The sequence below is a fragment of the Magallana gigas genome, chromosome 7, assembly GCF_963853765.1.
Source record: "Magallana gigas chromosome 7, xbMagGiga1.1, whole genome shotgun sequence".
Lineage (NCBI taxonomy): Eukaryota > Metazoa > Mollusca > Bivalvia > Ostreida > Ostreidae > Magallana > Magallana gigas.
This window is the reverse complement of record NC_088859.1, coordinates 51431872-51447581: the sequence shown is the minus strand read 5'-3', so window position 1 is coordinate 51447581 and position 15710 is coordinate 51431872. Positions and strand designations below refer to the sequence as shown.

The window sequence follows — 15710 nt, the reverse complement described above, 5'->3', positions numbered from 1 at the left end:
TGGTTTTGGAGAAGATGTCCAAAATATGAAAATATGACAGAAAGATAGACGGGCGGACGAGTACGACAGGTTTAGGTTAGCTAAAATACAGACTTCTTATTTAATTAATTATTCAACAACACTTTAAAACTGTCTGCCTATTAATCAGAGAATTGAAAGGGAAAAATGGCGGTGTTTATTGTTGATTTCTAAAATTGTTTTTTATGAACTGCATTTTATTCTATATACTATAAAATCAAATCAGTCGGGCTGTATGTTTGTTTGATATTCAAGTGCATAGACGTCTGACATTATGCATCCTTGATCTTTTGTAAAGATTCGGATGAACACTTAAATTACTTGTTTTCTGTAGATTGATTTTACTCTGATAACACTGGTGTTGATTATCAGCTGACATCATGAGCAACATCGAAAGTAATCTATTCGTAAGTTTTATGGTCAATACAACGACATTTTTAGCAAATACAATCTTCCACCGGGTCGCATGCTGACTGACAGTTTTCATACTTATTGTTTTATCATAATTAATCACCCAATTTTCTACAGTTTTTCCCGTTTCCTAATTAAGACAAGGAACGGTCAGCACGGGATGCTCATTCCTCCATTGCACATGATCCTACCTTCATTTTTTGGAATTCTGTTTGCTCTGCTCCTGACTTATATTTTCCTTTGAAAATATGATTTTCAAAAACATTGTTTGTTGTCATTACATGTCGTAAAACACTTTTTGAGAAAGAAAGTGAGAGAAAGAGAAATAATGTTTCTATGTAAAAAAAAATCTTACAAAATACATAGTGTTACTTCCCCTTAAAATCGTTCTTTTGTTATGGAGAAAATTGACCGGTCTTTAAAATGTAATTTGTGTTTAATTTGATAAAATGTATAAACGATTTCCTCCGGTTTATAAATTGGGTTTTTCATTTGTTCATTTTTGTATGATAAAATGTAAACGTTGTATCCATTTTGAAATCGGTTTTTTAAAATCACAAATAGCTCATAAAGACTATATTTAGCGATCAAAATAAACAACAATTATTGCGCATCGAAATGCATCTTTATTGTATCATTGTAGATATCGTTTTTATACTGCTTTGTTCAGTAGTTATCTCCCTAGTGTGAGATTAAAAAAGCGACAACTTATCTATCATAACGAATGATAAAAATTTCAATCAAAATTAAAACTTCGAGTAGTATTGGAGACTAAACATACAGAACAAAATGAGAAGTTATGTTGTTTAAAAAATGCAAAAATATTGGTAAAGTTAGATTAATAACACGACAAAACAATGATGTTTATTTCCCTGTTTGAATCATTAGGTATAAAAAGTTCCATGTGATAATGACAATTAGACCTACTTAGATATACAATTGTAAAATGGAGAATTCTCACAGATACAATCGTACCAGTCCACGTGAAGGAGACTGAATGTTTGACAGAATGTGGTGAAATAGTGAAATCATGCTTTTCTAACATGTGCATTGATGAGAACTTCATTTTATATTTGAGCGAAAAGAACACTTTCTTGGGAGTTCGAAGCAAGCTCAAAAATGATAACCCCGTTAAGAAAATATAATAACTTAAGCCATAACAATGTTTTTCATGGACTCAGAACAGAACACCTCTCTGTGGGTTTTTTTTTTCAAATGAAGGTCAACACCCTTTTTTAATGGGAGATAATTAAGAATTATTGAAAATTTGTTGATATTTTTCAAAAAATTCTCAAAACTTCTCTTCTTCTCAAAAACTATTAAGCCACAAAAGCGAGATACGTAAACAAATACAAAAAAGGTCATGGATGACGTCACAGTGTTGACCTAAAAACTGAACTTTATTAATTTTACAACGATTGAAAAGCAAGTTCACAATCTTTATTAACATCTCTCGTTGGCAGGGATGTTAGCGCGAGGGAGTTATTGGTGTGGGAAGAAGCTGGAGTACCCGGAGAGAACCCACGTGGTTAAGCGGGCGACCGCCGTATCCCATCACACACAACAACTGTCGTCCACAGGGATCAAACTCGGGCCGCAGCGGTGATAAGCGAGTGCATTGTCCACTACGCTTCTTTGACACCATGCTCTCGTGCTATATTTCCCGCGATAAATTTAGAAGTGGATCAAACATCTGTAATGGGTGTTCTAGCTATTTCATATATATGACATATGATTTGTTTTTATTTATATAAAAATATATACTAGCAAAATACAAACTTTACTGTCATATCGATCCATTTTGATGCTAATTGTGCATGCATGTACAGTAGGCAGGTAAGTATATGGGTAAGGAGGAAATAAACAATAGGATAATTTGAACTAAATAAAAAGGAATAAAGAGAAAAATAAACCGTTAAAAAATTTATGAAGATATTGCATAAAGTCAAACCATTAAATTTGAAAGGGGATCTACAAACAGGGACGTCTCTCTCTCTCTCTCTCTCTCTCTCTCTCTCTCTCTCTCTCTCTCTCTCTCTCTCTCTCTCTCTCTCTCTCTCTCTCTCTGGGGAGGGGTGGGGGTTGAGGGTTGCAATATACGTATCATAACCATTAAAACTAGTACCTTTGGTATACTTATTGTATAGAAATACTCGTTCAAAAATTGTTTGACGTTCGTTGATACCTAAGTAACACTAAGTTGACAATGGTGCAAGGTATGTGTAATTCTTGCTGCGTTCGCCACAACGGTAGCACCGTAAGGCATATTATAATTTTACAATACAAATAAATAAATAAGAATGACTGAAAATTCTTACCTTTTAGCCTCAAATCGAATCTGAAAATATTCAACATCTTCTGCTTCCGTGACGTACAAAATGACGTATGATTGCAAACGACAAAAAATTAAAACCAATCGAGATTTAAATCCGAAATTGGTTACAAATAAATTTTCTGTAAGTTAGTTGGCAGAAATCTATTAAATAAATTTTATTCATAAATGTATTTATTAATAAATGGATAATTACAGGTTAAAGTCATTAAAATGAATAATAGATAAAACATTTCTTATACGTGTATATGTTAAACATATGTTGTTTGAAACATGTATTAAACATATATATTTATATATATATATGTTAAACATATGTAAAATGCATATCTTACACACGTGCATGATATATGTGTTGAACATGTTAATTTCAAAACATGTGAAGTACACATGCATTACATGTGTAAAACATGTGTAAAGTCATACACAAATCTTATATGTACCCATGTGGACATTTTCCCGGTGTATAGTTTTGTTCTCACCTTCTTTTGTTAAACCTATTGTTGTTTGTTTAAGCATTTCTTTTGTAGTTTTGACCTGCCCATCTTTTGTTGCATCGCGTTCTGTTTGTGTAAGTTTTTCTTTTGTAGTTTTGTCCAGTTTATTTTTTGTATATTTTGTTGTTTGGTCATGCATAAGATTTGTTATCCGGAACAGCATGTCTTTGGTTGGTTGATTTGGCCTATCCGTCGTTGTCGTTGTCCTGCTCTCTCTGTCTATTGTTATCGTTACACTTACCGACTCCAGACTGCTCTCACAAGCCGCTATTCTCTTCGTATTGCAATCTTCATATTTACAGAGGTACTTGCAGCTTTGGCAAAGTGTTTGGTTGACATCTGATTCACCTAACGAATGCACATTAGAAGTGATATCAGTTTGACTAATCTTGCTTTATTAAGACAATTCCTGGATAGGGTTGGTTTTTATGCATGCATTATTCTTACCATTGTTTTGGAGAAACTCATCGGTATAATTCACCGTGCCAAAACCAAACCAATATCTCATTTTGTCAGTGGTATCGTCTTTAGAACAAATTTGGTTTGGGTGAGGCTTAAAACTCGCTCTCGTTTTCATACATTTTTCTGCCGCGCTCTTCCATGTAAAATTTCCAAAAACTGCAGTTTAACCAACAGAAAAAAAAATAAAAAATTGAAAAGTTGAAGATAAAAGAAATGCAGAACATGTCTGATTACTGATATCGTATAGTATAATCGTATTGTGTCAAGCTTATCATTTTAAACTTTCGACTGTTGTTTCTTACGGTAAAATTTCATTAATTATGAAAGTAAAGGACCGTTCTGTATACCTTTATCTCCACAGAAAACATTTGCATTTTCGTCACATTTCACAAGATGGACAGTTCTATTCTTATGACAATCAATAAGTACGCAGCTTTCTCGTTTTTTGAAGGTTTCTGCATAAAGAGTTTCAAAAAATCCACAATATATCATAATAGCGAGCGCAGCTCGCCGGCGCGCAGCGCCGGAGCGAAGCGAGCTCTACCGGTAAGGCGTGTGTGAATAGAAAATTCGGACCAGTTGCACATTCATTCAACGGATTTTTTTGGCGTCAGTAAATCGGACCAGTAATGCATTGTTTTCATCGTTCCAGTAATTCCCTGTAATCATGGCAATTTTTTTCACTTCACACTCCCACGAGAATCAGCAAGACAATATAAAAACAATAACGATGTATACGACATACAGTCAAAACTACCTCTAAAGTTCACCTCAGTACACTCTCAATCAAAAATAATCGAGTGACGTCACAATGGTTTACACATTGATCCGATAGATTTTTTCGGCGTCAGTAAATTTTGACCCACAATTCATAGTACCAATGGTTTCCAACTTCACGTTCTCGCGAGAATCAAAGTAAAACTTTTGAGAAGCATATATATAAGATGTGTAATTTTAAGAACGTCATGCTTTTTAAGTAAATAAAACAGTATACTTCGCGTACTTTTATTTCTCAGCGGAGTTTTAAAGAGTCAGACGACACTTAACCAACGTCAGCTTTGACGTCACAATAAGCACTGATAAATTACTCTAATTGAAGTTATTGTGAATCTGCTGAAATTACCAAAATCCTCTGATACAGGAAACAGTTGTAAATTGCACTCATTTGGATGAATGCTCACATTTATTTTATTCACTATAAGAACGGTAATTTCCTGTAACGTACACGTAGCATCGCCTTTTTTTAAAGGGAATGGGTGGATGGCAGGCTCATCCAAAAAATCTTTGCAAGCGAAAAGAAAAAAAAAACATGAAAATTCTACTCCTTCAGCTCTTCAGCAGTTCAATTGTATCTCTATTTTCAATTCCATTTATTACATGCAAGGGGGGGGGGGGGCAACACCATGTTCTTTTAATAGATTAGCAAATATTTTTAAGCGTAAATTAAAAAAAAATAAACATTAACTTTTTAAAAAAGTGGAGGGGCACATCCATGATAAGTCGATTTTCTATGCGTAAATTGAAAAAAAAAATGAAACATTATTTCTTAACATGGGGGCCTCAATGATGAGTCAAGCTGTCGTAAGTTTATATGTAAGTTTAAGAACAAATGTCTACTGCAAAAAAAAGGGATGAATTGACGTTACAATCACTTTAAAAGAGGAGATACAGTGGAATTTAAATTTATATTAAAATCTTTATTACTCAACAACATTGTATCTGAGATTAAACTACTGTTCTACTTATAAATAAATAAATCATAACAAATCTTTTAGACTATGAATAATGAAAAATTTATTGAAAAATAGGTATGTTTTATTTTATTTTGCAATCAAATTCATTTACGTTGTTAATTTTATTTTTATTGATTTATCATAATTCATTTTATGATCACATGCTGTGCTCGTCCCAACGGTCGCACCGTAAAACATATTAGATACAAACGTTTTTAATAAGATTTATATAATGAATACAATATAAATAAATAAATATTAAATAAGACTTCCAAGAAATATTAAGCTAATAATTGGACCCTCCAGACAAAATAGCCATTACTCTTGCTACTCTATAACACATGTTGTGTCAATAGAGAATAATACGCACCTTTACCTTACAACATTCTGTATCAGTCTGAGAAACCGATATCAGCCATAGGACCGAGGGCCCAATGGCTGATATTAGATGGATATGCTAAGTAATAACATACTGATAGCATATTTTAGAAAAATAAATGCTACAGTACTGTGTTTGCTAGTTTTGAAAAAACAACAGATAGTTGAATGATATTATCATAATTTATTAATTATTGTGATATGTTTTGTTGTAGCATGAAATACTGAATTCATAGGATTTTACAATTGTTAGTTTTATTACCATATTGAGAATTTGAACATATCTAAGTTTCAATCATGTCATTCCTTTTTACAACGTACTCAAAGCAACATTATCATATTTTCCTTCATACTTTTTTTTATTATACCTAATACGAGAAGATACTGTGGGACTGCACTACACTCCTTAACAGTGTCAAGATGGGAGCCATGTACGTAGTATTAGTCTGTCTTACATGTAATGGTACAAGGATTTATTTTTCAAAGACAGTGAACATGGTTTATCAAGACATGATTTCAAATGCACCTTAGGATTGTTTAGTCTGTACTTTAATTCTTTGATTATATTACATACCGATCGCTCCAAACACAAATGAACTGGTGATAAGGTTACATTGTTGTTGAAGTTCTGGTTGATGGTCAGAGAGACAGAAACAGCTACTATTCTATAAAATAAACAAAACAACGGAGATAATTCTATAAAATAAACAAAACAATGTGGAAAATTCTATAAAATAAACAAAACAATGGAGATAATTCTATAAAATAAACAAAACAATGGAGATAATTCTTTAAAATAAACAAAACAATGTCGATAATTATATATAATAAACAAAACAATGTGGATAATTCTATAAAAAAAAAAGCAATGTGGATAATTCTATAAAATAAACAAAAACATTTGGAACGTCTATAAAATAAACAAAACAATTGAGATTATTCTGTAATATAAACAAAACCATTGGGGTATTTCTATCAAAAAAACAAAACGATTGGGGTATTTCTATAAATTAAACAAAACAAATGGGATAATTCTATTAAATAAACAAAACATTTGCGATATATCTATCAAATAAACAAAAGAATTTCGACTCTTCTATATAAATAAACAAAAGAATTTCGATTCTCCTATATAAATAAACAAAAGAATTTTGATTTTTCTATAAAATAACAAAATCATTTGGTATATAATTTATCAAAGAACATGGTGTTTTTAGAATTCGATAGTTATTCTTTTAAAATTGTAGCAAAGAAGCCACTACATTTTCGGTGTTAAATCTAAACTTACTTGCTTTACAAACAAATGATGTCTTTTATTTAAACATTCCTGTATGCACTGGTCTATTTTCATGTGCTCAGATTTATAGACATTATGGGTGTTCATACATCCTAAAGAAAAAAATTATATATATGTAAAATTATTTCCAAACGTAATAGTTTGAATTTGTATGTTTTGAGATTGCTGACCATAATAGTAAACTAATGTTTTCAGAGAAAGGGTTTAAATAAAAACAATGATGAACAATGTTCTTATTTTACACTATTAGTCAGGTGATCAACGGTAAAATTGCATTGGACCCACAAAACAAACTTCATTAATTCATCAGAGGCGTGAGGAAAAATCCACTTGCTAACATGTTTATAAGAGATTATGATACTAACCATGTAGGTAAATAAAGTCACTTTCTTTTTTGTACAATCTTGTCCAGAATTGCTCAATATGTTTATCTGCAAGACCAAGCTTTGACTTTTTTAAAACCAGCCCGCTTTTGCTGCAAAATTGTACAGCTTCGCTCCATTGCATTGTGTGGTTAGAATTCAGATGCGTCGCCTCTATAAAGACTATTTTGTAAGCATTTTGTAAATCAGAATACATAGACTTTAATTGTTATGTGTTCAGTAGAAGGATATATGAAGCTCAAACTAGAGATGTTGTACTGTCATATTATGCAAGTTTTACCCATTATAATCATTGTTATAATGGAAATTTTGCCATTTAATTAATCGTTATTTAAAGGGACATGGTCACGATTTTAGCCATATTTTATTTTTCTGTTTTTATTATCTAAAATGTTTTAGGAATGCATTTCTAATGATCAAATAAAATTTGAGAGTCAGTCGTAGAGTTATATGCAAGATACAGGGCTCACAATTCTTTGTCACGTAAACAATGCCCTTGCCCTGTTTTTGTTTACATAGGTTCAATATACCAGGAAAAAAATCTTTTTCAAGCTGATTTGTCTTATCTTCTTATTTTTTTAAGCATGAATAAACAGTTCCTAACGTTTGACACATTTATTTTAAGTCTAAAAATGAAATTTTTACTTCAAAATTCAAAATGTAAACAATAGCTTTTTTTACATAGCAAAGAATTGTAAGCTTTTTAATTCGCGTATAACTCAGCGAATGACACTTAAATTGCGGTTGCTTATTACAAAAACCTTACTTAAGCACTGTAAACATTAAAATCGGAAAAATAATTGTTGACCCAAATCGTGACCATGCCCCATAAGTTAATAAATGCATTTAAGAGGTAACAGCATATTATCAAGCGCAATCAGCTGATAAAACAACCTATCAATAAGACTATGACATTAGAGATATTAATTTTGTTTCAACACAATTGAATAAGAATTGAGTTGTTCTAAAAGAGCTAATATGATAAATGGTTTACCTGATAATACAAAGATTAAGAACGACTGTCCTAAAACCATATCCATCCTTTCCTGTTAGATTTCATTGATGAAAATTCCATATATCAATTATTTTAAGAAAAAACCTAACGTCCACTTTTTCGAAAGATGGTTGTAGAATATTGTATCATTAGATATTCAGGTATATACATTGCCTGTCAACAAAATCCCTGCTGGATGCAACAAGAGACTATGTTGTGATCTACATCCTAACACGGAAGAAAGATAAAAACTTGAGAGTGATGCAATGAAAAGCTATTGGTTCTTCCCTGATCACATATGTCGTTAAAGTTTTTGAGTTTGTTATGTTATTGATTATGTTGTAATTTCCTTCAGAAAAGCAGTAAAATTCAAAATTTAATGTGAAATAAAGGTTACGCTGAACTTAAACATAAGAGGTCCTATTCCACTCTCTATATAAAGATACTGACTTAAGCATTGGTACAGCTATTGGATAAAGATGGGGAAATAATGTGTTCTTATATCTGTAATCGCTTCGTTAGCCACATGCTGCCGACCAATACCTTGACATCCTCTCCTTGAACTTCTTGAAAACTACTTTAACACAGGATCTAAAGGCTCTACAAATCTGAGTATATGCACCATGCATATCATAAATCTTCTACAGATTTTCAAAGATAAACGAGTTAGTGAAAATAAGGACAAATTTCCCATCATGATGATACCGCCGGTTTTTTTTTTCAAGTGTTTATATGTTATTGTAACTTCAGAATGTATCTTGTAAAGGAATCTCTTTACTATTCTATATTTGATTCAATGACATGTGTGGAATTGGATAAATTTAAATCAGGCAAACTGCGTGTCCCACACATTTACACAGACAGGTCACAACAACAACTGACGCCTACAGACACAGTTTTACCTGACTATACAAAGATCAGGCACGGCTGTCCTAAAGCCTTATCCTTTCCTTGTAGAAAAAGAAAATTATACAATTATGTATTGATGGGAAGTTAGTAAAATGTAAATATAGCATGTCAACAGTTTCCTCTTTGGAACTGTTAGAGACTGTTGTGATCTACAGTTCAACATGGATGATAAATACCTTAACGGGAAAAAATAAATCGGTTTTGTTCTCTGACCATATACGTTAAAGTGTTGGAATTGTATTATTATCGATTATTTTAGAATTTATTATGTTTGAACTTCCTTCAGAATAAAAGTGAAATTATAGATTTACTTAAAGCTTTGTGTTTCTCAAACATAAAAGATCTTTCTTCATGATTCATTTTATCATCGATTGCACTAAATGTCGAAAGAGATTCAGATATTTCTTTAAAATAGTTGCGAATGATGGTAAGTAAGTGTTAATTAGTTAACGAACATTTTGTTCTATTTCGGAATCTAAATATGAAATATGTGCAAAACAGGAACACATTGAATAGCTTTTTTTATAATGGAAAATTGATTGTAAAATCCTATTATGTGAGACCACCACAACAATAGACTCCAATCAATATCAGTAGTAAATTGCATGAAGAATATTTAATGGTATTAATTGTTATCACAGAATATGCGTAAAAATAAGGATAATCAGTCGAAAACTAGCGCATTTTTTGTGCGCAATAAATATAAAAAATTTTCAATGGATGGCTATAGCTCCCCGGTCGTCCATTCGATTTTTTTTTAGGCCCGGAGCTACAGACTTGCAGCTAGTGTCCACGAACTTTTTCTGCAATCCTTGTTCCATGGCCCAGTGGTTTTGAAAAGGATGTAAAAAATGTGAAAAATATGAAAAGTTTTCAGACAGACAGAAGGACGGACGGATGCGTACTCGGTACGACAGCTAGGTTTAGGTTAGCTAAAATACAATCTTCCTATTAAATTAATAATTTGAGAACACTTTAAACTATCTGTATTTCAGAGAATTGAAAGGGGAAAATGGTGATGTTTATTGTTGATTTCTAAAATTGTTTTTATGAACTTCATTTTATTTTATATACTATAAAATCAAATAAATCGGGTTGTGTGTTCGTTTGATATTCAAGTGCATAGACGTCTGACATTATGCATCCTTTATCTTTTGTAAAGATTCGGATGAACACTTAAATTACTTGTTTTCTGTAGATTGATTTTACTCTGATAACACTGGTGTTGCCCTGTTTTTCTTCCTCTTTATCTCTGCTGTTAGATGTAAATGGTTTATTTTTAGAAAATGACTGATTTTCAATTTTTCTAAAATTCACGGAAACGTTAACTGTTGGTGTGTTTTGTTTCACAGAAAAGACGAAACTGATTTTAAATCGGAATGATTTTTAAGCACATGTGTACCTTCGATGTAATCAAATACTTTGCATTTTAATGGTGTGATATTGGTATTCAACTGATAAGAAATCGTTAGTGTTAAAAATGTAGAAAGAATTCTTCCCAACTGTTTGTATAAGAATAACTACCAGCATCCAAATTTGTCCTACCTCAATCTGCATGTTCTCTTATGCGTATCCAAACATAAAATCATGATTACCTTTAATAGATAGTTGGTTATAAATAATATTATATTGTATATTTAGAACATAGTTTGTCACTTTAAGGCAATACACTTTTTAAGTTAAAGTAAACAATTGCCAACAATGCATAGTAGGGAATGCAAACTTAAAGTTTTCCAAAAATAGCACACCCACACCTTGATTTCATTATAAGTTTGAAGATGCTACCGTTTGGGTGAGCGTAGCAAGAATTACAGATATCTTACATCATTGTCACCTCTGTGATAATTTGACAATTATCAGCTGACATCATGAACAACATCGAAAGTAATCTATTCGTAAGTTCTATGGTCAATACAACGACATTTTTAGCAAATACAATCTTCCACCGGGTCGCATGCTGACTGACAGTTTTCATACTTATTGTTATATCATAATTAATCAACCAATTTTCTACAGTTTTTTCCCGTTTTCCTAATTAAGACAAGGAACGGTCAGAACAGGATGCTCATTCCTCCATTGCACATGATCCTACCTTCACTTTTTTGGAATTCTGTTTGCTCTGCTCCTGACTTATATTTTCCTTTGAAATTATGATTTTCAAGAACACTGTTTGTTGTCATTACATGTCGTAAAACACTTTTTGAGAAAGAAAGTGAGAGAGAGAGAGAGAGAGAGAAATAATATTTCAATTTTTAAAAAATCTTACAAAATACATAGTGTTACTTCCCCTTAAAATCGTTCTTTTGTTATGAAGAAAATTGACCGGTCTTTAAAATATAATTTGTGTTTAATTTGATAAAATGTATAAACGATTTCCTCTGGTTTATAACTTGGGTTTTTCATTTGTTTATTTTTGTATGCTAAATGTAAAAGTTGTATCCATTTTGAAATCGATTTTTTAAAATCACAAATAGCTCATAAAGACTATATTTAGTGATCAAAATAAACAACAATTATTGCGCATCGAAATGCATTTTTATTGTATAATTGTAGATATCGTTTTTATACTGCTTTGTTCAGTAGTTATCTCCCTAGTGTGAGATTAAAAAAGCGATAACTTATCTATCATAACTAATGATAAAAATTTCAATCAAAATTAAAACTTCGAGTAGTATTGGAGACTATACATACCGAACAAAATGAGAGGTTATGTTGTTTAACAAATGCAAAAATATTGGTAAAGTTAGGTTAATAACACGACAAAACAATGATGTTTATTTCCCTGTTTGAATCATTAGGTATAAAAAGTTTCATGGGATAAATTTAATGACAATTAGACCTACTTAGATATACAATTGTAAAATGGAGAATTCTCACAAATACAATCGTACCAGTCCACGTGAAGGAGACTGAATGTTTGACAGAATGTGGTGAAATAGCGAAATCATGCTTTTCAAACATGTGCACTAATGAGAACATCATTTTATATTTGAGCGAAAAGAACACTTTCTTGGGAGTTCGATCCAAGCTCAAAAATGATAACCCCGCTAAGAACATATAATAACTTAAGCCATAACTATGTTTTTCGTGGACTTAGAACAGAACACCTCTCTGTTGGGTTTTTTTTCTGAATACGTTAGCCCACATGAACATGCAGACCACTCTTTTGCCTAGACAACAAAAAAAGCTTCAGACATCACGTGAGGATGAATACTTCAAACATACCGGAAAGTGAAAAGTTAATTTGAATTTATCTCATTACTTAATGTATATCATAAACTGGTCATTTCTTTAATGTAAACATTGACAATATGACACAATCTCATAACTCCACAACCATCTTACTAGGATTTTATTATATACAATTGAAGAAAAGGCAATTAATCTTTTTAGATTACCTGAGCTGAACGTTTAACAGAGCTTTTCTGATTAAAACTTATCCGTTGTCTGTCGGCATTGGCGTTGTCGTTGTAAACTTTTCACATTTTCATCTTCTTCTCAAGAACCACTGGGCAAATTTCAACCAAACTTGGCACAAAGCATCACTAGGTGAAGGGAATTCAGGTTTGTACAAATGAAGGTCCACACCCTTTTTAATGGGAGATAATTTAGAATTATTGAAAAATTGTTGATATTTTTCAAAACTTCTCAAACCTTCTCTTCTTCTCAAAAACTATTAAGCCACAAAAGCGAGATACGTAAACAAATACAAATACTAAAAACTGAACTTTATTAATTTTACAACGATTGATAAGCAAGTTCTACAACCTTTATTAACATCTCTCGTTGGCAGGGATGTTAGCGCGAGGGAGTCATTGGTGTGGGAAGAAGCTGGAGTACCCGGAGAGAACCCACGTTTTTAAGCGTGCGACCGCCGTACCCCATCACATGCAACAACTGTCGTTCACAGGGATCAAACTCGGGTCGCAGCGGTGATAAGCGAGTGCATTGTCAACTACGCTTCTTTGACACCATGCTCTCGCGCTTTAATTCCCGCGATAGATTAAGAAGTGGATCAAACATCTGTAATGGGTGTTCTAGCTATTTCATTGACATATGATTTGTTTTTACTTATATAAAAATATATACTAGCAAGAGACATACTTTACTGTCATATCGATCCATTTTGAAGCTAATTGTGCATGCATGTACAGTAGGCAGGTAAGTATATGAGTAGGGAGGAAATAAACAATAGGATAATTTGAACTAAATAAAAAGGAATAAAGAGAAAAAATAAACTGTTAAAAAATTTATGAAGATATTGCTTGAAGTCAAACCATTAAATTTGAAAGTGGAAAATTAGACATCTACAAACAGAGACCTCTCTCTCTCTCTCTCTCTCTCTCTCTCTCTCTCTCTCTCTCTCTCTCTCTCTCTCTCTATCTCGTTCAAAAATTCTTTGACGTTCGTTGATACCTGAGTAACATTAAGCTGACAATGATGCAAGGTATGTGTAATTCTTGCTGCGCTCGCCACAGCGGTAGTACCGTAAGGCATATCATAATTTTACAATACAAATAAATAAATAAATAAGAATGACTGAAAATTCTTACCTTTTAGCCTCAAATCGAATCTGCAAATATTCAACATCTTCTGCTCCCGTGACGTAAAAAATGACGTATGATTACAAACGACAAAAAATTAAAACCAATCGAGATTTCAATCCGAAATTGGTTACAAATAAATTTTCTGTAAGTTAGTTGGCAGAAGTCTATCAAATAAATTTTACTAATAAATGGATAATTACAGGTTAAAGTAATTGAAATGAATAATAAATAAAACATTTATTTTACGTGTATATGTTTGACATATGTTGTTTGAAACATGTATTAAACATATATATATAGTATATACATATATATATATATATATATATATATATATATATATATATATATATATATATATATATATATATATATATATATATGTATAGCTTCTGAAGATTTTAAAATGAAAGCGCTTAAGCTATATTGAACGTTTTTCGTGTTTTCTTATTTAATTTCTCTCTCTCTCTCTCTCTCTCTCTCTCTCTCTCTCTCCCTCTATATATATATATATATATATATATATATATATATATATATATATATATATATATATATATATATATATATATATATATATGTTAAACATATGTAAAATGCATATCTTACAAACGTGCATGATATATGTGTTGAACATGTTAATTTTAAAACATGTGAAGTACACATGCATTACATGTGTAAAACATGTGTAAAGTCATACAAATATCTTATATGTACCCATGTGGACATTTTCGCTGTGTATAGTTTTGTTCTCACCATCTTTTGTGAAATCCATTGTTGTTTGTTTAAGCATTTCTTTTGTAGTTTTGACCTGCCCATCTTTTGTTGCATCACTTTCTGGATGTGTTAGTTTTTGTTTTGTAGTTTTGTCCAGTTTAATTTTTGTATATCTTGTTGGTTGGTCATGTATAAGATTTGTTGTCCGGAACAGCATGTCTTTGGTTGGTTGATTTGGCCTATCCTTCGTTGTCCCGCTCTTTCTGTCTATTGTTATCGTTACACTTACCGACTCCACATTGCTCTCACAAGCCGCTATTCTCTTCTCATTGCAATCCTCAAATTTACAGACGTCATTGCAGCTTTGGCAAAGTGTTTGATTGACATCTGATTCATCTAATAAAAGAGTGCACATTAGAAGTGATATCAGTTTGACTAATCTTGCCCTATAAAGACAGTTGGTTTTTATGCATACCATTGTTTTTGAGATACTCCTCGGTATATTCCAACGTGCCAAAACCAAACCAATATCTCATTTTGTTATTGGTATCGTCTTTAGAACAAATTTGGTTTGGGTGATCAAGTTTGAGACTTGCTTTCGTTTTCATACATTTTTCAGCCGCACTCTTCCATGGAAAATTTCCAGAAACTGCAGTTTAACCAACAGAAAAAAAAATAAAAATTAAGGAAGAGTTGAAGATCAAAGAAATGCAGAACATGTCTGGTTACTGATATCCTATAGTATTATCTTATTGTGTCAAGCTTATCAATTTACATTTTCGACTTTATTGTTACGATAAAATTGCACTTATTACAAAAAGTAAAGGACCGTTCTGTATACCTTTATCTCCACAGAAAACATTTGCACCTTCGTCACAGTTCACAAGATGGACAGATTTATTCTCATGACAATCAATTATTAAGCAGCTTTCTCGGTTTTTGGAGGTTTCTGCATATAGAAAACAACACAATATATCATAGTAAAGAAAAACGTTTTTAATAAGATTTATTCTTCCAAAAAACCTTTAGCTA

General features: G+C 31.8%; 2 protein-coding genes across 14 annotated transcripts in view; both read right to left on the bottom strand.

Annotated features, from left to right (window-relative positions):
- LOC117684530 (uncharacterized) overlaps positions 1-15710 on the bottom strand; it is a 106340-nt gene that overhangs the window by 22543 nt on the left and 68087 nt on the right. The gene's annotated exons all lie outside the window — the stretch shown is intronic.
- LOC105318823 (uncharacterized) overlaps positions 1-15710 on the bottom strand; it is a 68020-nt gene that overhangs the window by 7170 nt on the left and 45140 nt on the right. The window contains exons 1-8 of one of the 12 annotated variants that reach the window (XM_066065806.1): positions 8506-9169; positions 7494-7673; positions 7120-7220; positions 6406-6496; positions 4068-4175; positions 3706-3876; positions 3244-3606; positions 2748-2767 (exon numbers count right to left, since the gene is read on the bottom strand). Coding sequence is in view for 5 of the 12 variants with exons in the window: in XM_066065805.1 (XP_065921877.1) it covers positions 4068-4175; positions 6406-6496; positions 7120-7220; positions 7494-7673; positions 8506-8551 (526 nt within the window). In the remaining 7 variants the exon portion in view is untranslated. Of the gene's footprint in view, positions 1-2747; positions 3045-3243; positions 3607-3705; positions 3877-4067; positions 4176-6405; positions 6497-7119; positions 7221-7493; positions 7674-8505; positions 9172-12812; positions 13069-15519; positions 15628-15710 lie in introns of those variants that run through there. The other 11 variants (XM_066065799.1, XM_066065800.1, XM_066065801.1 and 8 more) reach the window with 11 other exon arrangements.